General features: G+C 38.2%; 2 protein-coding genes and 1 non-coding gene across 3 annotated transcripts; 2 read left to right on the top strand and 1 right to left on the bottom strand.

The window, feature by feature from the left end:
- The first annotated feature begins 173 nt into the window (after window positions 1–173).
- Window positions 174–2,115, top strand: LOC109541708 (ankyrin repeat domain-containing protein 27). Its single transcript, XM_019910637.2, has 5 exons — window positions 174–705; window positions 913–1,230; window positions 1,284–1,502; window positions 1,557–1,793; window positions 1,843–2,115. The coding sequence occupies exons 1-5, from the start codon at window positions 651–653 to the stop codon at window positions 2,001–2,003; spliced, it is 990 nt and encodes a 329-aa protein (XP_019766196.2). The 5' UTR covers window positions 174–650; the 3' UTR covers window positions 2,004–2,115.
- Window positions 2,116–7,266: 5,151 nt separating this feature from the next.
- Window positions 7,267–12,643, bottom strand: LOC109541696 (ionotropic receptor 75a). Its single transcript, XM_019910618.2, has 8 exons — window positions 12,458–12,643; window positions 9,080–9,185; window positions 8,900–9,024; window positions 8,648–8,827; window positions 8,358–8,587; window positions 8,085–8,303; window positions 7,755–8,022; window positions 7,267–7,705 (listed from the first exon to the last, which is right to left on the bottom strand). Exons 1-8 carry the CDS (start codon window positions 12,553–12,555, stop codon window positions 7,495–7,497), a joined length of 1,437 nt encoding a protein of 478 aa, XP_019766177.2. The 5' UTR covers window positions 12,556–12,643; the 3' UTR covers window positions 7,267–7,494.
- Window positions 12,644–21,620: 8,977 nt separating this feature from the next.
- On the top strand, window positions 21,621–21,693 carry Trnav-uac. Its single transcript has one exon. It is a non-coding gene; the product is annotated as a tRNA-Val (tRNA).
- The last annotated feature ends 570 nt before the right edge of the window (window positions 21,694–22,263 follow it).

Genomic DNA, 22,263 nt, shown 5'->3' with positions numbered 1-22,263 from the left:
GCCAAACGACGTTTCAATAAAAGGCGGACCCTAGACAAGGAAAGGCATACTCTCTTGTATGAGGAAAGGAACGACTAATAATCTTTCATATGCAAACGAAGGGGTTGACCCGCAAGTTTAGCTTAGCAACCGGCTCCTATACGTGTTTGTATCGCGACTGCGCACTGTCACATTGACGTGACAGTGACGTGAAAATGGTGGTTTTTCGAAAGCCCTGCTTTTGAAATAACTTTTTAATCGCAATATCAACCGGAATTATCCAAATCTATTCACGCGTAAGTAACGGCTTTCTTTCACTGTAAAATAACTGTTTTCGTATTAGTGTCATTGAAGTATTTAAGGCAATTTTTGCGCCCCATAGAGAATATTTGACATTATTTGAGGAGAAAAAAACCGGATTAATTTTGTGCTAAACGACGTTGTCTGAGCGGCGTGTTTATAAAAGCCGCAAGGATTTTGTGGCGCAAAAAATCGGACTTTTGTAGGCGCAATATTTGCCTCATGTCTATTTATACATTCGGAACAACAAATCCCCGCAGAAAACATATTTGGGCTGGTCAAATTAATTCAGCCGACTGGTTTGCTTTCGTCATTGCCAATTTGGCATTAAGTCCAACTTGTGTTAAACGGTGTTAAAGAAAACTGCGCTCATGTTTCAACAAGCCGGAAAACTGGTTGTGGACAACATCGACCGTGCGCATACTGGTAGGTATAGACAAAATTCCTCACTTTTTACGATGAAAATAGTGTTTCATTTGAGCTTGAGTAAGTGAATGGGTGGAAAATTGTCAGATAATCTCTTCTGTTGCTGTAGCAAAACAATTAAAAACAACATTAAATTGTGTGTCATACTCAGGCAAATTGTGCACACTCCCCAGTAGATGGTTTAAGGCACCTGATTGCGTTTTGCAGAAAAAAAGCGGCTGCAACCGCAGTTCTTCATGGCGGTGATAGTAGGAGATTTGCAGGAAATCGACCGCCTAATCGAGCTGGGCGTGGATCCCAACGCTGTAGGCGACGAAGGTTTGACTGCTGTCCAACTATGCACCGAACAAGCTCATCTGCTGGTGCTCAAGCATCTGTTGAGACACAGAAACGTCAACTGCAACCCACACGGAAAAGAGCTCAATGGCGACAGCCCCCTGATGGCGGCGGTTGCTCTGAACCGAAACCCCTTTGTAGACCTCTTGCTCCAACATGGCGCCGACCCCAACATAACTAATAACTTTGGTGGGTTCGTTGCTCAGAACTGTCAGAATGACTTTAGAATTCGCCTTAACAAGGTCGAACGCCACTACATGAGGCTGTCACCAAACAAAACATTGAAATGGTTGGCCAGTTGCTGTTCGCCAAGGCCAATCCGAATGTGGAGGATGTGTTTGGGAACACGCCCCTATCATGGAGCCTCATTGAGTACCCTTGCCGGGAGATGGCAATCCTGTTGCTCAAATGGGGAGCCAATCCGAACCAGCACATCGTCCGGCCACAGCCCCTATTGACAGGTGGAACTCACGCCACCTGGTGTTACTCTACGCGTGTCACTGCTTGTATTGTAGAGCTGACTTTAAACTGTCACTCTGCAGAGGCTTTGGGGATGGTAGAGCTGCTGGCCGCCCATAAAGCTGATATGAACGTGGTGAACTCGATTTCGGGTCAGTCGGCGCTCCATATGGTCTCTATAACGGGGTACCTGCCTCTGGCTGAGCTTCTTTTGAATTTGGGCGCCGCTCAGAGTTTGAAGGACCGTTCTGGGCGCACTCCTCTTGATTTGGCGATCCAACACGGACAAGCAGGTGCGTTACGATTGTCTCTACATACGCGAAACAAGCGAACGCGTTTTAGATCTCGTGGCCTTCTACAAGGAGCGCAACAGTTTGCTGAAGGATGCCATGGGTAGCACCTGTTTGGTTACTGATCGGAAGTCATCAGAAGCAGCAGTGGCAGGGAGAAAGCCGCGTAATGTGCGCTTTTCCAAACACCACGCCACTGAGTCTGAGGATTAGTAGCTTTTCCACCATTTTTAGACCTGATTGGGTAACAGCTTAACGATTTCTTTTGTATGCTAGCGCGCATCTTCCTATTAATAGCCCATTGGAAATAAATTTATCCAGATGCTTTGTTCGCTTGGTTATTTCCGGACCGGCGGTCGGGTGTTGCACATTTTCCTCATCGTGACTCCTCTTCACCATCCCTGAGGAAAAAATGCTAAACCTTGCCAAGGAGGGAGTGAAACGGAAACCAAGCAGACAAAAACTTCCTCCAACTCAAACTGTTTCAACAAAAGTTGAAAAGTTGTGCAAATTGAATGTCGGTCGCTGTGTTTGCTTGTTGTTTGACGTCCATCGCTCGACATTTTTCACATCCCAGAAAACATTGAACAAATAACTAATATTAACCCGCGCTAATTTTGGAAAGCAACAGGCCCTGGTAAACAGTCCACCATTCTTCGGGAACAAACGCCGCTAAATTAATAGACATTAAACGCGTCAGAGCTGCTTTGTCGGAACGGTGTCAATTAAAGCGGCAAAGTGAGGGCTTGATCTGATCCAGTAAAGTACTTTTGGGTTGTTTATCTTTTTCAAAGTTTTAGAAATGATTCACAGGCTTTGGCTAAAAGGTGGCACAAAACGGTTAAGTTGCGTCAATGCAAGTCAAATATATTGTCGGATCTGAAGGAGGTTCTTGAACGAGAAATAAAACATCCAAGATTTACAAACGTGACGTAAATCTGAATGCAACACTGCTCGTTGAGCCGGTTGAATCGACCGTTCGAGAGGAGGCAAGAACCTCAAACGGGAACAATCGCTACGCATTTGAGGCCTCAAACCGGGTCAGGCTGGGCTCAAACTCCTCAATGAACACCCTGCATTGCACAAACTGTACAAGGTGGTTCACGGTCGATGGCGTGGACAATGCAATCCACAATCATTTTCAACATTGCAGAGTTTAATGCTTGTGTTAAGCGACCTTTACTTACTTTGAAAGTATCCGAAAAAAATTTATTCGGTTTTTTGTATTTAACGAATAATCAAAACTCCAATTTATTGGCCAAGCTGTTCCCTTTCTTGGACGTCTTCGTTTCGTAATTTTGCGCTCGACAGCTTCGTAAAGCAATACATTCTGATTATAATCTGCCACACTTCTCAAAAATACTCTTTCTGCCTTCTTCACAGCAATTTTTTGGTCATGCAGTCCCACAACGGCAATCTTTGTTTTGACCAATTTTTGCAGGTACAATATTTCCGGTTTGAGCACCTACAACATATTTTCCTAAATTCCCTTTAATTTTTCGCACTTTTGGATGTATGATTCCTCAATTTTTTCTCCATTGTTGTTCGTATGTTCGTCCCCTTTAGCTTCTTATTACATTTTTTTAAATCATTTGCTTGCTTAAAAGCAAATTTCGCTTTTTTATTTTTTAACACCCCTGTAAGTATCTAATGTACCATCAACCGTGAATCATCCTGTACATAACCGAGTTTCAACTGCCACATATTTAGGCCAATAAGGCGCATAATTGATGCTCATACCAAAAGCATCGAACATGAAAGATGGGCCTCGGAAGTGAATGAAACGAAATCCGGTTTTCTAGGCCACTAGGTCAGCGACAGAGCCTCAATGGTTTGACGTCATCACCAGCTTGACCAATCAGCAAATGGCAAAATAGTCTGTTTAATTGCGAAGAATCGTTGATGCTACAGGGAGAAGCAGAGTTTAGAGAGTCTTTATTGGAAATGCACTAAAGGTCAGAGGAGGTGCGGACTAGACTCAAACGTTGAGTGGGTTTTATTATTGGAAGTGAAACGAAGGAGGCCCGGACTGGCGACGGATTTTCAGCAGCCTCCTAACGCTGTCAGGAAGTTGTCAACCTTATGACGTTAAGGAGATCTGTCAAGCTCGAAACGTGAAATCTTCCTAAAAGCGATGGATTTTGGCTGAGACGATCGGTAGTTGTTTTCCGTAGTCTCAAGCCCACTCCGGCTCTGGCTCAAAATCAAACTCTCCAAGAGATTTGCGTCAAAGGTGGCAAGTGCCGGAAACACGTTGCTCTATTGCACGTGACTTTTGAGGTCGACCAGCTTAATGAAACGTTCTGACAATAACAATGCAAATGAACCCACAGTAGAAGCTTCCAGAAATTCTGGTTATTTGCTTGTCATTTCGACGTTTACCTGCCAAAATTTCACTTGGATGCGTCAATTTTAAGTCAATGGGACGTCAGTTTAATTGTTGCTATCGAGCGAAAAGATCGGCGGCTGATTGAAGCAAACCGAATTATCCGGCTGGTCGTTTATCATCCCCAGGAAAGCTATTTTTAGACACACCCTTTACTGCATCCAGGTCGTCGACCCATCGGGGCGCAGTCCGATGGCCCAATTTTCAGCAGGGAGTGACCCGCTTTTCCCAACATTGAGCCTGCATGTGTGACGTCACTGCCGAAAGTCTACGTCATTGCAGTGTCTATGGAAACGCGACTGGAATATGCCCCAAAAGCATCCCATGGTATTATCAATTTTTTCCAGAGCTTTGAGGCTTAATTCCGTGCTCATTTGTTCCATCGAATGGCTCTTCTCCGGTTGTCGCAAAGCCAACGTCTTCGAGGAGGAGTGTTTTTTCTCCCAACCTACTCATAAATTTGCCCTTTTATTAGCCGGGGCTGATGAACTGCACGGGCGCGGTAATTTTCTCTTAATCAGACTGGCGAATGTTTTCGCACATTTTCTTTATGCCCGTTCGTTTCTCAGGTAGTCGGGGGTCAAATCAAGCAAGCGAATGCACAATATTCGAAACGATTGACATCTGATAATCGAAAACATTAATATAGAGGCAAATCATTCATTCATAAACCCCCTTTTGGGATCAACAACATCATTGAGAGCGATTAATCGAGCCCAACTTTGCCCCCGCTATTTTATCACAGTAATTAAACTAAATCTTTCTTGAAACGGTGATAAAAAACGACGAAAACTGTCCCAAATTACGGAACTCATTCCAAACAAGCATTTCACCACATTCTGGCAAAATTCGTGCAAAGCGAATCCTTGTCACCGAAAGTAACAAAATAAACTCAAATTACAAAGTCAGTTTCTTAAAGATAATCATAATGGGGACATAAACAGCAAACATCCCATAAAATGCTGAAAATTGATCGATTGGAAGAGGAGGAGCGATGGCTGCGCCACTGCGATTACCTGACCTAAACCATCGGGACTTTTTGCCTCTTTGACCTTCAACGGGGCAAAATATGGCAAAAATGGCAAAAAAGTCACCCAAGGAAATGGGTAACTCCCAGTTTCGTTCGTAAAAATGTGTTGGTCCTCCATCCAGCCAAAATTTCAAGACCACTTGATTGAATCTTTATACAGAACGTTGACAAATTGGCTCTTGAGTGAAACAAGGCGAAAATAAAATCGGCTCGAACGATTGAAATATTCGCCCCCAGCGGGCAACAAACAACATAATAACAGTGTTACTGACCTATGGAACAAGTCCTTACTTATTACACTTAATGAGTATAATCGGCATGTTTTTCCCTCCAGCCGTATAGACATAAACATAATTAGCTGATTATAGTCGCTGTATTCAAAGCAACCAAAATAAAGTGTTGCACCCGTTCGGGAGGAAAAACATCGCAATCACTAATAATTCCATTGGAAAACCATCCTGCAGTTGAAGGATCCACTAATGCATCGGCAGAACCTGCTGATCGACAGCAGGACGACGGAAAACGTGATTCGCTCTCGAGGAAAAATCCCAAATAATTCCATTTTTCTCCATTTGAAGCAACAGGAAACAACTGAATTTTCAAAGGGTTGATAGTTGAAAAGCGTGCTGCGAACGCAAACAATTAAAAGCGAACCTTTAATTGCTCGTATTAGGCAGGATTCACCCCCGTGCCATTCAGCGCGTGAAATAATCAAGAAAATATTTGTTTAGTGTTATATATTTGGCTATTTCCAAAGCTCGATGCATAAAAAAGCAGTCTTTTGTGGGGGAAATTGCACATTTTCTGTTCAATGCACCGGGCTCTGTATGTATCAAATCGAATTTGCTGAAAAATCCGTTTATGTAAGGAGAAAAACGTGTTTAGATACGCCGCACCTTGTCGGGGGCGACTCAAAATTGGCAATATACTTGGCCTGGGTTCAAGAGGTTCACGCTTTAAATGTAAATTTCAAAAACAAGCCTAAATTTAGTTGGCTTAATCTTGCGGGACTTTATTGATTGGGAGAGCGTCTGTTGATTCGCCGGAATGTTCCAATTTTGGCCTAATTTTAGTCGGTTTCCGAGTCGATTTGGATAAATCTGGATAGGTGGTGGGTGTAAACGTAGGTCACATCGCCCTAAATGGCCAAATTTATAAACTGATAAAAATCACAATTCTGGACCATGTTCATGGAACTTTTTCCACCTTTAACCCTTAACCACCGTAAAACTCAGCTGACATACAAAAATAAGACATGGGGAAAATTTCAAACTGCTCCTTCACCGGTGGAAAATCAGCGCAAGAAAAATTCAATTTTGTTCATTCCAGCACCATCTAGGATGTATCAGACAAACTAGTCTGCGCTATAGTAGGTAACTGCAGCCTCAGTTTAGACAGTGTCTCCTAACGTGCCACTAGCGGCGGCACAGATTATTGCGAGTATCCTCTCAGTTCCTTGCCCCGGTGAACGGCGCGCAATTTGAAAATTTACATTTAGCATCGTATTTTTGTAAGGAGCATTTTTAAATAAATCGCATTAGTATTGGTAAAGTCCGTACCAATTTCTCTTGTTGAACCTGAACTCCTCTGACTCCAATACAGTTATTACTCCTTTAAATAAATGACTGCCGTATTGAAAAAAAAAAATTCTGATTCCGTCTTCTGCCGCGGTTTCCTTCATCCATAACGCGCATTTTTCCATTCGAAAATAAATGTCTGGGTATTTTCAATAAATTCAAACAAGCAGTAGAAGGTAAAATATATCTTCAAGCTGTCAACTGCCATGTAAAACAAATTTTGTCCGTGGTCCACGATAAAAATCTCAATTTACGACAATATTAGGGAACCAATTTGAGTTCACACATCATCACAATTTTTGTGGATTTTGTTACATTAGTTGAGGACCACCCGGTATCAGTTATGATAGATTTAGAAATTTGATAGGTCAACTACCGATGGTTGCGCTGCGAAACGTCAAATTACTAGTTGTCGAGTGACAGTTGAGACTTGTTTATTTATTGGGGTTGCTGACATATATGTCAGTTCAAATAAAACAATACTTGACAAAACACTTTTCGGTCTGTTTCTATTTCTTTAAAATCTTGCAATAGTTGACTAGAAGGAACCAAAACAAATCACAAACACCAATGTGACGCCAATGTCAACAAAACAAATGTCAAATTACTAGTTAACGTATAGTTATAATCTTAGCCACCAGGGGCGTTTGGACTTTTAAACTTGCGTATAAGGGATCATAAGGGTTGCCTATACGCAACTCATATGACCATTTAACGCCAAAATCGTGTTCGTTTCCACGTTATTTCAAAAATTAAACTACATAAAGCTCCAAATACACCCATTGCTAATAGAAAATACGGCAGGAACAAGTCGTTAATTCCTACGGAAATGATCCTTGCACTGGAGAGACACTCAGGTTTGCTGACCACCCATGTTTTGTGCAGTTTTCGTATTATTCCACTTTGCCACATTTTCCTTAGGCTGCAAGCAAAATTCAAATTGCCTGTGTTAAAAAAGTTAAGACACTCACCTAACTTGGAATAGTTTTTTGTATTGGCTCTTTTTCTGAGCCATCAGCGAGGTGTCGCTATTGATCAGAATGATCTCCGCCAGATTGCATACGGACTCTTGTTCAAACGTGTCAGCTATCAAAGGATAGGCGGTAATAGATTCGGTATGAAATGCAAAATCGCCCTGATGCACCAATCGGATTCCTTGTTCGGCAGTAAAAATGTTCGGGGTGTTGCGATAGAAGATCTTTGATTGATTCAACTGGTTGAGATAGTGATCCTCCTTAACTACAGATGCATAACGACTCAATGGAATTGAAGATGAATTTATTGAGGCTGTCGAAGCTCACCTCTGTCCAACATGTAGGTGATCGTGTATGGCTGCAATTCGATGCCAACTTTCAGGTTGCTTTCCAGTAGTTCTTTTATGGTTTTCATAACTTCCGGTTCAGTACTGATCAGCGAGGATACTAAGCTCGACGTGTAGTAGTTGTAAAGCAGTACTGAACAGATGAGAAGGTGCAGGAGTATAATCCGGGTCGATATGCTACTGGGAATCGTTCCCAAGCCTGAAATCAAATCCTCTTCCATATGGATGGTTAAAGTGGGGTATCAATAAGTACCCTGTTGGGAAAACACGGCAACAACGACAAACAGGGAGCGGAAGCTACAGCTAGAGTTTTGCAAGTCGCCGCCTCTATGACGGGTTTCCACAAAATGAGCAATTTCAATGCATATGCACACTATTCCGGTTACGTAGAGAGTGACGATCCAGGATTGTTTGTCAAACGGCTTTAATGCTTCGTAGAAGTTCGGCTTTACGACTCCGGGATTGCGAAAAAAAAAGCAGGACCTAAACGATTTTTGATGCCGTAAATGAACGATGTCTGTTCGAAATTGGGACCACCAGTACCTGAACTTGTAATACGGCATTATGTAGTCATAGAAGTCTATTCGGTCCGAGTCCAAAAGCCTCAAAATGCAACCAGCGCTACTGATGTCGATCGTATCGTCCCATAACATTTTCGCCAACCCACCGTCTTCACCACTCGAAGTGTTGCCGAACCAAGAAAATGGTAAACTTGTGTTGTACCTGTAGTTAGAGCTCAGTTGAAACCAGTTCAAAGCTGAGTCATTACAGTTTATTGATTAAATTAAAACTCACTCAAATCCGTGGATATGAACTAAGCCCTGGAACAACTGATAGTGAAACTTGCTGTAAATATCATATTTCATTAGCTTTGGATCAGTCATGTATTCGTCGAAGGATGTGGTGAAGGGATATCGAATCTGCAATGAATGCTTAAGTTGAGTAGAATTTGAAATAAACCAAGGACGGATTTACCACATTAGCCGAACGGATCAAGACGCCAGTCATATTCATCCGGGATTCATAGTACGACCAGTTTTTATCGATAATAACTGAACCGTTTTGCAGTTTTCCAATTCTCCTATAGAATCCAGTTCGATTAGACTTTGAAAGGCGTGTTTCGGGCGCTAAATGGATGAAAGTGAAATGGGGATGCGGTTTAACGGTTGATAACGAGTTTTTGCGATTTGTCGATAATAACAAAATCTTAAACTGTTGTATTCAACACTTTTTGACAAAACCTCAAATTAACGGTCCAAATGGTAAGAAACCAATTTTTAAGAATTTTTTTTCTCCCCCAAAAATAATTTAAGTTATAAAGGAAATCTGCAAAATTATGTCTTTTTTGGTGTTGAATAAGCACGATTTTTTTCGTATATAATAATATAAAAGAAAATAAATAATAACAAGTCTAGACCTGGAATTGCACTATTTATACCAGTTTTGGCGGTCTTGGGGTCGTTTTATCTGGTCTACTTCAGCCCGTTACGTCTAGATTTCGTGTTTTTTAATTTTCACTGTCAATTAGTGCGTTTTAAACTTAATTTTTACGTTATCTTACTACTATCAAAGTTGTTTTTGAGCAATAATTCACTTAAAACCTGTCAAAATTAAAATAGGACATTTTACAATGAAATTGTCAAAGTGACGTCGTCAACTATACTTTGCAAGTTGTAATTGTCAAAATTTAGACATTTAAAATGAAAAAAAATATATATTAAAACACTCGCTTCCTTCGCCACTTTGGAAAAAGTTTTTAAATCCTTTTCCAGCTTCGAATTTGGGACAAAAATCAAATAATTTATTACTAAAAAACGGGAAGAATAAGCAAAAGTTTGTAATAAATTATTTGGAAAACTTGTCAGTCCCATCCCTTTGCAGACTGTAAGTGGTAAAAAACTGTGGTTTTTAATTTTGACTGGATTTTTTTTTGCTTTACTTTCTACTCAAAAAACGCTATATTTTGTAGCGTTTTACTTAAAAATACTGATAATATAAAGGTCATTTACGCGAAAAATGACAAACTACATTTTCTAGCTTTGTAAGAATTTTACGAAAACTTGTTTCAGCGTCGCACTCGGGACAAAAACGAAAATAATTTTTTTCCGTATTTTCCCGAAAATCATTAAGGTTTTCTCAAGAAACGATCACAAAAGTAAATGTTTTTAATCAAAAGCGAAAAAAACCGTTATTTTCTGATGCTTTTCTTCTTTTGTGGAAATCATGGAGTCTTTCTAGCCAAAAATGATAAAATTAATTTTGTTAGATGATTCGCTTCATTCACCGCTTTACAGCGAATTTTACAAAATCTTTTTCAGCTTCGAATGTGCCAAAAAACCAAATAAATGAATTTAATTTTTACCGAAAGAAATAAACATTTTATTGAAAAAACTACCAGAGTAAAAGCGTCCAAAAAAATTATTGGAAGATTTGCCGCCTTCATCGCTCTGAAGGTAAAAAAATCTTTACAATTTGAGGTCCATCCACTTTTCTTTCTACGCTAAAACGCTTTATTTTCTAAAGTTCTACTGAAAGTATTGAAAATGTTCAAGTATTTACCTCCCTGACCGCCTTGTAAAAATTGTTCAAAACACTTTTGCAGCTTTTTTGGACAAAACCATAATAATTTCTCCTGGTTTTTTTCCAAAAGTAGTTTCCCGAATAGAACAAGCGAAAGTTTATACTCCATTATTTGGAAAACTGTTCACCTTCGTCGCTGTGAATACTTAGGTTTTTTTTTTCAATTCCGAACTTTTGGTCAATATTTTTAAGCAAACTCTTTTTCTAAACAGAAAAACGCTATTTTTCGAACAGCAAAATATTAACAAACCGAAAGTCTCCCAAACAAAAAAAATTAAGAGATCAATTTTACAAAAAAACTTGTCGTCTTTATAGCTTTAGATGTCATAAGATAAAGTCAGAAGATAAACAGTCTTGTTTGTCTTCTTGTGGCATCTTTTTCTAATACACGTTTTATCTTTGAATTTGGGACAAAATCGAAACTAAATTCTCTTGTTTTTTTGTTCAAAAATATTAAAGTTTGCCCAAAAAAAGATCAATAATAGCAAAAACGTACATATAATCAACTATCTGGAAAACTCGTCACCCTCACCGCTCTGAAGAGTTTTTAAGTTTGTTCAAAATTTCCGGTTTTTCCGGTATTAGACCAAAAAAATAACGTACTTTCAAGCAATCGTTTCTACAGAAAAAGAAGGTCAGTGAATTTTGAGTTGGCGCAGTGCTTCCCAAATTCAATGCACACAATGCAGTAGCTTAGTTGCTGGGAAAAAAAACTTTGTTTTTGCTTTTAATTGTTAAAATTCTAATCTCGGGTCTCGTAAAGCTTTAATCCCTTTTAATAAATTACTTATAACTTATTAACTCAAAAGCGCAACTCAACACAGTGTCACCCAGATCAACTTTCACTTTATTCTTCTGCAAGCAGAATTTTCATTCTCTTACTTTCTTCATCGACAGTTAATTTGAGATTTTGTCGAAAAATGTTGAAAACGAAAATTTTTGATTTTCTTTATTATCAACAACTCTGCCATTGAACGTTTTCAGTTAGTAGGTCACGTTTGGCCGCTAATCTCAAAAACACGATTTAAATCCCTAAATTGCATCTCCATGTCGCCATTTCCAGCGTTAATTTCTGTAATTAATAAAGTTGAAGTTCAAAAACCTCTCACTATGAAATTTTCTGAAGTTTGAAAATTGATAAAAAAATTGAAAATAATTTACTCTTTAACTTATAACATTAAAATTCCTGATTGTCAACTTATGTTGAAACTGTTTATGTTTAAACAGTTTACCCGTCAGTAATCAAGTTTTCCTTTATTGTGCGTTCTAGTAAAACTCTTTAAGAGTAAAATGGACCCCCAGAGTATCTCCGACGTCTCAACAAAACTGTAGAATCTGTAGAACCGTTTTGTACATAACAAATAGGAATGAACAAAAATATATGAATATTTTAAGCTAAAATTTATACCACTTAAAAGGGCACTAAGATCTTCAAAAAAAGTTTTAGTACGATTTTTTAGAGGCAAAACCAAATTAATCATAAAAAAAACGAAAAAATCAGTAGTTTTTTGTTGGGCGGATTTTAATTTAGTTTGACTCATTTTGTAGGAATTTTTAATACTTGGACAAAGTAATAAACTTTTTATCAATGGCAGCAGCGTTGAAAAGTAATGGGCAAAAAACTAGCACTCTCTTTGACTATTTAAACAATGTCCTTTGTCCCGATATTCGGGCATTCTTACGCACAACTTCCCACAATCTTTCACCTTAATCCATTTAGTGCCTGGAAAAAATCTAATCCGACTGGACTGACAAAATATGCTGCATTGTTACCTTGTCGTTAAACCCACGTTAATACCGGGATTAAATATTTCAGATACTTCGAAACGGCCGAAATCATCAACGGCTAAAACTTTGACATCCATGTCCATTCTAGTTTTAAACCTTGTGAAAATGTGGAAAATGTCTTCCAACTCCTGGTTGACTTTCGATAGCAGATACCAGCTGTAGGTGAACTCGAATTTTCCAAAGCGGTTCACATTAGAAGCCTGAAATCGAGTATTTCCGATCAGACATCTTGCAACAACGAAATCAAGAGCTAATTTACCTTATCGAGAATATCCGCAGAATCCGGGCATTGCATATCCAAAAAATAAGTGAATTTTTCATATCTCTTCGTATTGATATTTTCGAATGCATCGACTCGCGCTTTTGCGAAAACCACTCGCATGTTGAGATTCTCTTCCAGTATCGCTTTGTGCAACCTAACTTTATCTAGAAATGCACGTCGTCTAGAGTAAATCACATTTCGGATAGACTTCGCTGCAGGATTAATTGAATTTGGTAAAATCTACCTGGACATTTCCAGCAGGTAAAAATCACGGCCAAACTTGGCCGGTAAAATCGTAAGCAGCTTAAAACGGCTGCCGTATGGGTCTCAAACTGGCATGGTCGTGACAGAAGGAATAGCAGCAGGAAGATTAGTTGCAACATGTTGGTCGACCGACTGATGGCAATGGAAAATCTAAGTCTCCACGCGAAATATCCGGAGTCGAATTCGACGTTTCAATTTCCAGATGGACACCATTCAACCCCTTTTACTTTATCAGTTCAAAACTGAACTAAATAGCTGTTGTTTTACGCATTTTTCAACGTGCTTTAGATTGGAATCGGAGACAAGCGGCCCATTAAGGGTGAACTTAACACATTTGATTTGTCACGCCATATAAAATTGGTCTCGTTAAAACTGGGTAGAAACGTAAAAAATATGCACAAATCCTTCAATTGTAATTGCACTACCCTAGTTGGTCTGAACTAGTTTTGTGAAACCTTTGCAGCAAAATTGGTCATAAGACCCGAATAAACACAATTTTAATACTGAGCACTGCTCCCAAGTAGTCCTATTGAAAACCATAAAAGAATATTAAATTTCTTGTCAGAGTTTAAAACTCACGGTATTATTTTTGCATTGTCTCCCTGAAGTTTCAAAGCTTTGTAGATTTAATGGGATTTCTTAAACAAAGCAACTTTCTTATCAAATCCTATAAACCGAACAGGAAGGGTAAATAAAACATGGAATTTTCACTCAAGTAAAAAAATCACTTTTAAAGTGCAATTGATTTGAAATTGCTTTTGTTGGCCGATAGAAAAGCGCCGTTGAAGAGCTGGTGTCTACCTGATGTGGGTTTGATTTGAATTCATTTCCAGTTTTTAAAAATACTTAAAGGAAATATTTTAACACCAATAAATAATATTATTGGCCCGCGCCTTTTGTCGTAAACCTTGAATTTGGTACAAATCAAAATTTATGGGTAATCTTTTATATGGATTTCGCAATCGTTTTATTTCCTGCGGAACTTTTAGACAAAATACCACTTGGAAACCGAATAGAGCTGATTGAGATATCGCCTCAGCGCGCTGAGTATTTTCCGAGCTTAGATAACTCAATACAGTTGCCATTGAACTATTTCACTTTAAACGCTAAATCATTTTCATTTGACTAGGAAAAAAGTGCCTGGAAAAAGCAGTCATCAATTCGATGAGTTTGGGACAGTTGGGCTTATTTCGACCCAATGAAACGCCATTAGTATAAATCATTACTTCGTTGCTCGTCCTTTCCCCACAAATGATAAAAAATCACCCCTCACGTTCTATTAAAACTTTATAATTTATCGTTGTCAAGGCTGAAGCTGCCGGGGAAAAAAACAAAGTTAAGCAATATAAATTATGGATCAACGAAATATCTCTTTTGTTAGGGTCGCCCTTTTCTGCGGGATACGAAGACAGTACTTGTTTGATCCAAAAATCGACAGTTTTCATCAGAGCGGCAGCTAATTAATGTTAAAAAATCGTTGCTTTGTGTTTAACAGAATAATCGAAACACCCGTTTTTCATTCATTCCGTCGGGGAATTATTTATTTTTGTCATCTAAACACCTAGTTTGAGCTCACTTAATAAATATATTCGGACAGTTGATTTGTTCTGTTGTTTCTGACCTCAACTAAAACCAACAAAAGCAACCGAATATTCATAGTTCACGGAAAACTTATCTAAGTTTCCGAAAGTTTTCACTTCCCGCCCGAAGCTTTTGTTAATTGCCTTAGTTGAAATTACTTTAAATAATTTGGAGGCGATTTTATCGAAAAATAAAAGTTGTTTTCTTTATGCAGCGTAACTGAGCAAATGCAGGAAAATTCTAATCTTCAGTTAGCTTCTGATCTCAATAAGAGCAACCAATGGAGACAAGCTTAACATATTTAATTTACTCAAAGTGGTAATATTTCGGCATGGCAGCAAAATTGCCTGCCGAACGATGCCTGAGAGCAGGAAGGACTAATTATAAATTAGGCATCTGGAGGATCATTATCGAGAATTTGTTGAAATAATCTTGACTAATTGTATTGGAATACCGAAGAGCTAATTGGCTTTTGTTACCGAAATTAAATCGTTGCCACTAAGATGCCACTAAGTGTTTTATAGGTGTTGGTTTGTAAAAGGGACATTTATCACTTAATAAAGTCCGCATCCTGGAGTGCAGAACTTTGCGTACATATATTGAATACATTTGTTGTACTTATACAGGGTGATTCAAAATTGGCGTCATTCCTCTGGAGGTGTTGTCTGGCGCTGTTATAGGAGTACAGAAAAAATAGTAAAAGAAATTAATTGTTATTAAAAACTGAGAAATTTGCAAAAACTATATCAGAGATACGGCAGCAATGTTTTTCAAGGTAATCTGTCTAATTAACATTGCGCAAATACCTGTTGCTCCGTAATTATTTGAAACTCCTGTAACCATGGAATTATACAGTGACAATAAGATAGACAAGGATAAACGGTCAACTCAACAGGAATCGTTGAATGACGGAACGTACTTTCGAAATGTCAACCTGTTCTCATAACCACGAATTCTGCGGGGTTTGGTGTTTACATAAATAATCCATACAACACCAAACATTTGAATGGTTAACTCCAAACAAGCTAGTGCCTGGGTAATCATCTCATTATCCACCTTATCAAGCAGCTTCTCGTATTCAGTTAATTAACTCCTGCTCCATTTGTATGTATCTCCTTGTGATGTGTGTATCGGACAAACGTGGTAGGAATGTAGCCCTTCCTCGGTATTTATTTGGTGCTCGGGAAAGTGTCAGTTATTGTGCTCTGAGTACCCCTGGAAGGCCCTGATTCGATTATGTCCAATACTTGTTCCTCTGTGCCTGGAACCCGAACATCKATTGYCGTCCATTATCTTCCTGAAACCACTCTCCTCGCCTTTTGTTGGCGTGAGTTCTTTCAGCTTCTGYTATRTTACTGTAGCATTTCCCCTGAACTAATCGCATATTCGCAAATTCGTGAAAGGAAATTCAAAGCAAGTCACAGTTTGACAAATGTATTGTTATTATTGACCAGGGCTATCCACCTGTAACTATCTGTTAATGACAAAAAACATTATTGCTGCTGTGCTTTTTCATCAAAAAATGGTAGAAGGGAACTTTTTTGATATAAAAATTTTTCGTAATTTGAGGCAAAGATCGTAATTTCTCTTTTTGAATGCTTAAGTATTCCCATATGCCACCAATTAAACATGGAACAATTGCAAAATTATGCTTAATAACAAAGTTGAAATTCGATCTTTAACTGTTAATATCTTGTAGAAATAAAACAAAAATTCAAAATTTTTCTCGTACTCCCCAAGGGAGCCTCTATCACCCCTTAAAAGGAATGAAGCCAATTTTGAATCATCCTGTATAAGTTTAGTGAGAAATATGAAGGAGTCATTAGATAATGAAAACAATTACTTACCTCAATTTCCTAAATGGTCTGATAATGATTTAACTGACTGATAAAGGTGGCACTCTGATATTAATCAACTCATTTTACTACTAACGTGAGAAGTCCAATATTACTTTATTATACTCTATTTCCCTAGCGAGGAGGCGTATTTATCTCCCTAGGTCAATAATACTAATAAAAAAGTATCTAGGTAAATAACGAAATATGTAAGTCTCAGATTTGATCCATTTCCACTTCTAAATCACTGTAACTATGATTCACAAATTTTTGGCATTTTTCGCTACTTTCGATTTTCATAATTTAATAAGATACGATTGACATGTTTATGTTTTTCAATTTAAAACCGCATTTCCTAAAAGGGAAATGTTACTATTTCACGTTCGCTTGCGTCAATTCCAACGTGTTCCACAATGCCAAAGAAGTTTCTCAAGACCTCCGACCAAGTCGGGGTCTGTATTCACCCACAAATCCGCACACTGTTAACCCCCGTCAAGAGACAGCAAAGTTTCCGAAGTATATGAAAGGTATCTTTTTATACCTGCCAAAACTTTCGTTCCTTTCGTGAAGACTTCCAGTAAATGCCGTTATTTACCTTATCGAAAAAGTTTTGTTATACTTTTTTCAGAAGTGGACACCCTTCATGTTCTGTTAGTTGTTCTCATTGATTTGATGCAATAACCAGTTTAAGCTTGAAAAATATCTGAATTCTAAATACTGCCTTGCATGTGTTGGCTTCATTAACTTTCCCAGATGGGTTGGCTACACTTTCCTATCCTGAGCGGCTGCTCGAGAATTAAATAAGCTCTGACTAATAACTTGCCAGATATTCTTGCCGGCACCGTTTTCTATCCTGAAGAGGCAAAACTCGAGTTGGAGAAGCGTGTTCCGTTTCAAATTCAATTAGAACGCGCTACTGCGTGTTTTCAACTGAACTTAATTTCTGCGACTAATTAAAATGTAAAATGTTCTTGTTTCGTGCCTATTTCCATATGCATCGACGCATCATTTGAATGGATTATAATTAAACATGTGCTCACTGGGTTTTTCCGATTATAATTCCCGTTAAACGACAATCCACCATCTTAGGGCAAATTTCCTTTCAGTCGACTCACGAAAACTTGTTAAAATAACGGAAATTACGTCTGAAGGGCAATTTATTAAGCGTTTATTTTTCAGACGTTTCTCGATTTTATTCTGCAGCTGGAATTGAATTAGATTTGAAAAAGTTCCTTAAATATTATTTAACTTGGCAAATCTTTTCAGGAATATTTTAACTTTGATTTGCATTCATATCACGGCGCCACATCACTCTCAGCTTAGCCAGAGACAGATTTTCATTATCATCGATTCAATCACCTAAACTGCCATATCTTAAGTGTTCTAGGATTTTGGCACAATAAATCCAGGGACGAAATTTTTTTTTCCATTCTCTACTCAAAAATCATACGCCTAAAAGTGAATAGAAGTTTCAAACATTTTCCACACAACAAGCACATATAATTCTTATCAGTTTGGTGGCAGCCTTTCTCCACTCGCAAATAAAAACTTTTCGGGTATGGAATAATGCATTGTCGTAAAATAGTTGGATTAACGACTATCCGTCCGATAAGCAAGAGCATTAATAGTATTTTGGAAACGTTTTATGTAGGAATCACTTTGGCGCGATAAAAAAAATCCTTCGAGATCTTTCAGTAAGAACGGCCACTTTTAGCTTCAAATATTCCTTCGCACTGAACATACGTTTTAGGAAACTCCCAAAAAAAGTTTCTGGAAATATAAAGTGTGTGTCATACCCGCTCAAATTATGCACAGCAGTGAAATATGTAAAACTGCGCTTACAAATTTTTACAAATGTTGGTGATTTCTTCCATATTTTCAGTGTTTTCATTCTTGATATCGTCAGAACATGATTTTCGCTTAGTTGGCAAGAGACTTTCTATTTTCCACACGCCTAAAATATGACAAAACTCCTCCCGACAACCCAAGCATGTAATTGCCTGTTTTGGCCTGAGGCTCTTTATTAATTTTCCGGCGAGACGGCAGACACCAGTTTAATTTTATTTCGAAAATGAGGAGTTGTGTATAAAGAGCTAATTTTTAATTTTACACCAATTCTCCTGAATGGGCCCCCATTATTAGCTTTTTCGCTGATGGAAAATGGAATAGACAGGGGAGACGAAGTTATGAATAAAATCAAACTAAATTACCATTTGCTTTAAAATTGTTTGGTCGATCTAATTGGACAAAAACTGGAAACGCCCATAAGCTGGATTCTATTTAATTTAACTCTAAAATAACTCTTTTGGGATTGTGGTGGAAACCATTTACGCGAAGAAACTTATATAAAATTTGCCGAGGTTCTAAGTGTTTGACTCGATGAAATCTTTCGGTTGATTATTTTCCTCCAAATATTTACTGGAAAGCTGTCCGGCGCCGGTTTCGGTTTTCCACCGCTTTCTCGAAGCTCTTCCGTTTCTCGGACGTCGAATTGCCGCATAACCGGAAATCCAGTCTGCGATCAGTTTACAGCCATAGCTTTTGTTTGTCAGTATGGAATTATTGATTGAATAGTGATTTTCGTGCTAAACCTTCGCGAAAATCCATGAGGAAGGCTTTAAATAAGCTTTATATTCGGAAACAATCCGAAAATCATGAATAACATCGTCTATGCGAATTTCCACTACAAATTATCTCGACTGCTTTAAATCGCTGGGATTCTAGCTATGTTTGCGCTGCATTTTGAGTAAAGCTTTTTCCACGCCAGATTGGGTTTCGTTCTCCATTTTAAGCCTTAATTATAACTGGCGCGTTCCAAAATCCGCCAAGTTTGGGTCATGAATATTGAGTAGGTAGGTGATTTTGAGAGAAAAACGAGTGGAACGCTGGGACAATTATTTGCTCCATCCGATAGTTTGTGGGCCTTATTGCCCTCATTACTGATTTAGCAAACCGACAATAAAATGGATGATTTCCATAAAGTCAAGGAGAAAAACACGTGTTCACACTGTAAACGCATTCCCCACTTTCAATTCCATTACCAGACGTGCCGCACCATTCAAATAAGAATGAATGGACTCAATCCCGATTTATTCTCCAACAATGGTCTTTAAAGCGATTTGAACGTAGTCGGTTAAGGGAAATTTGGTTACAGTTGCGTTGCACAAACTTGACGGGACAAGGCAAAAATATATAGGTATACAAGACGGCTGTTTGCTCCATCATAATTTTTTTGCTACTCAAAACTTCAATTACGTCAAAAAAAGTAGGTAAATACTTGCGAATTATGTGCACAGCTACTCCGAAGGCGTTTTGTCGGGTATTTGAAACCGGCCTCATATTTCAGTTATTGTTGTGTCAAGAACGCCAAGGAGAAAAAAACGGGATCAATTAATTATGAATAGTTGGCTCTGTCGAACTCAAGATATAATCAAAATTAAGTCGAATGCTCACAGGTATTGTTGATGCCAAATCAAGATATCTTTCATTCTTCCGGGTTCGGTTACCAATACTAAGAATGTGATTGTATCAGTCACAATTTCAGGTTGTTTCTTGGGTTTTGGTAGGCCTATAATCCTAATCTCGGTTGGCCAGTTAAAATAATTTTGTATATTTCGAAGGTTGTTCTTTGACTAATTGGCGAAATAAATGGTTCCGAATCATTCTGAGGCAGCAATGGAAAAATAAACGCAATAAATACTGTTAAATACGGATTTTTACCTTAATTCTAACCGATTGTTATCAACAGTACTAAATATGTGAAAATTTTAATTACATTTTGAATATTGTCACCACGCTAAGAGCACGACTGAGCGATGAAAGAAAGGCACTTTAGAGCTAACGGCTCTAAATTGATTGAAACATAATTATCCGATTGAATTTAGAGATGATCCTCTTTTGAGGCATTTAGATGCAATTAAATATTACTTTATTTATCATGCACACAAAAAAAGACACGCAGAGCAAAACCACAATTAAAATAAGGAGCCACCGCAGACAAAATTTATATTCTTCAAAAAATTCGGGTATTCGGCCTTAAATGTACTGGAAATTTTTTGACTGAGAATATTTTGCTTGGAAAATCGTCCATTCGGCATTAAAGTCTTCATAAATATAAACTTTTTCAACTAATATTAATTTCTCAATTTTATTTCAAAGGTTGCACACTCGCTGAGTTCGCACGCGTTTTACTCCCTTGATGTTGCCGCTTTCCAATTTTTTACAGCTACGTCTTTGGACTTTTTGGAGGGTTTGGAGCTTTCAAATAGCGTAAGATTTAACGAAGTTACGGACAAAAGAGTGGAGGTAAGCGCAGAAGGACTAGTCGAACGGATGACAACATTTAAGGTTCATTATCTCCCAAACCGTTGCAAATGTCGATTTTTTTCAAGACAGTTAAGCTCGTTTTGCATTATTGTTTATTGCATTATTATTTATTAAGTGTGCAAACAATGTGGGTCGCAGTTTAAGTCTCTAACTTCAAATTCCATTTTCTCCGAATATAGGAAAACCCTGTTAATAAAAATTGGCATTTTGGTCTAAATTCAAAAAAATCAAAAATTTCCAAAAAATAATTAAAATTTCAAATTTTTTTCAACCATTGAGTTTTTCCTAAAAATACATCTTGGGGTTAAAAAATTGTAATGCGGAGCCAACCTTGTAGCAAAAGAGCCTGATTCCAAGAACAACCAGGTCTGAGTTGCAAACAGTCTGAGGTTCCATTTTGAAAATGAGCTAATTGAGGTAAGAATTTGAAGAATTTTGTTAGGAAAATCGTCTTTTCGGCCTTCAAATTATCATAACTTGCAAGTTTTCCAACCGATTGCTGCTTTTTTCAAAGCTTTTCAGCTGTTATCTCAAACAGAAAATTGTCTTGTCTTTTCACAAATCGTCTTTTCGACCGTCAAACTCTTATGGGTTTCAAGTTTCTCAACCGACTTCAATTTTGCAAAACACGCTTTTTAGATAAAATTACTCGCTTTAGAACGAACTATCAACGATCCAAATCAGGCCCGTATTAAGAGAGCTTCTGATTTATTCGTACTGAAGGATCTGATGAACCAAATTCATAATATGCGTGTCATTCGCGTTGGTGTTTGGCATCATACAAAGGATTTCTACTTTTAAATTGCGTATAAAATTGCCTCAGCTCTGAACCCGACTTTGGGACCATGGGAAATACAAGTCCGCAGTTACTTTTCGTATAGGTTCCGTAGTGTAGCGGTTATCACGTCTGCTTTACACGCAGAAGGCCCCCGGTTCGATCCCGGGCGGAACCATACTTTTATTTTTTTATTTTAATTAAAAAAATGATGAATAGTTTTCTGCTAAATGATGTGATATTTTTGGTTGAACGGGATTCTCAATTTTTCCCATACCAAGTGTACAAGTCTACCGACATGAAGTAAACTCGACCAGTCACACCAAGCAAAGAATTGCTAGCTGTTATATGGGAGTGCGACTCTGTATGTTCCTACCCCAAAATGACATTTTACTGCCAATAATATCGCCGGATTTTCCCGTGATGTAACCTCTCCACACTTAGGAGGCGTTCGGGCAGCAGGTGCATTTTATTAGGAAACTAAGCACCCTCAGGATACGTGACAAGGGAGAATAGGCGGCACAAATTAGGTGCCATATCCGAAACAGCGTCGCATCAAATGTCTCTTGGGACGATTTTTTGCTTCCGAAACGGCTAAGCAGAACAGGAATTAATCGAGCAAACTTGAAATAATTCGAATCTAATTTTTACATCACTTTCTATCGCTTTCAACAAAAGCAGGCAAAAGTTAAATTTAACAAAAATAAATTTTTAAACTCAAGTACGGAATTAGTCTAATGTCTCCACT

The sequence above is a fragment of the Dendroctonus ponderosae genome, unplaced genomic scaffold, assembly GCF_020466585.1.
Source record: "Dendroctonus ponderosae isolate FM_Combo_2020 unplaced genomic scaffold, Dpon_F_20191213v2 Dpon_F_20191213_9, whole genome shotgun sequence".
NCBI classification, from domain to species: Eukaryota; Metazoa; Arthropoda; class Insecta; order Coleoptera; family Curculionidae; genus Dendroctonus; species Dendroctonus ponderosae.
The sequence above is the reverse complement of the archived record's forward strand: the minus strand, read 5'-3'. Positions and strand labels throughout refer to the sequence as shown.

What these genes read in the sequence shown, in the direction of transcription:
- LOC109541708 (XM_019910637.2), top strand. Translation starts at nt 651, where the DNA reads ATGTTTCAACAAGCCGGAAAACTGGTTGTGGACAACATCGACCGTGCG. An exon ending in CATCGACCGTGCGCATACTG is followed by an intron (nt 706 to 912) that starts GTAGGTATAGAC and finishes TGCGTTTTGCAG; the next exon opens with AAAAAAAGCGGCTGCAACCG. An exon ending in GATCCAACACGGACAAGCAG is followed by an intron (nt 1,794 to 1,842) that starts GTGCGTTACGAT and finishes AACGCGTTTTAG; the next exon opens with ATCTCGTGGCCTTCTACAAG.
- LOC109541696 (XM_019910618.2), bottom strand. Translation starts at nt 12,555, where the DNA reads ATGGACATGGATGTCAAAGTTTTAGCCGTTGATGATTTCGGCCGTTTC. An exon ending in AACGTGGGTTTAACGACAAG is followed by an intron (nt 9,186 to 12,457) that starts GTAACAATGCAG and finishes TGGATTCTATAG; the next exon opens with GAGAATTGGAAAACTGCAAA. An exon ending in AAAAAACTATTCCAAGTTAG is followed by an intron (nt 7,706 to 7,754) that starts GTGAGTGTCTTA and finishes TTTTGCTTGCAG; the next exon opens with CCTAAGGAAAATGTGGCAAA.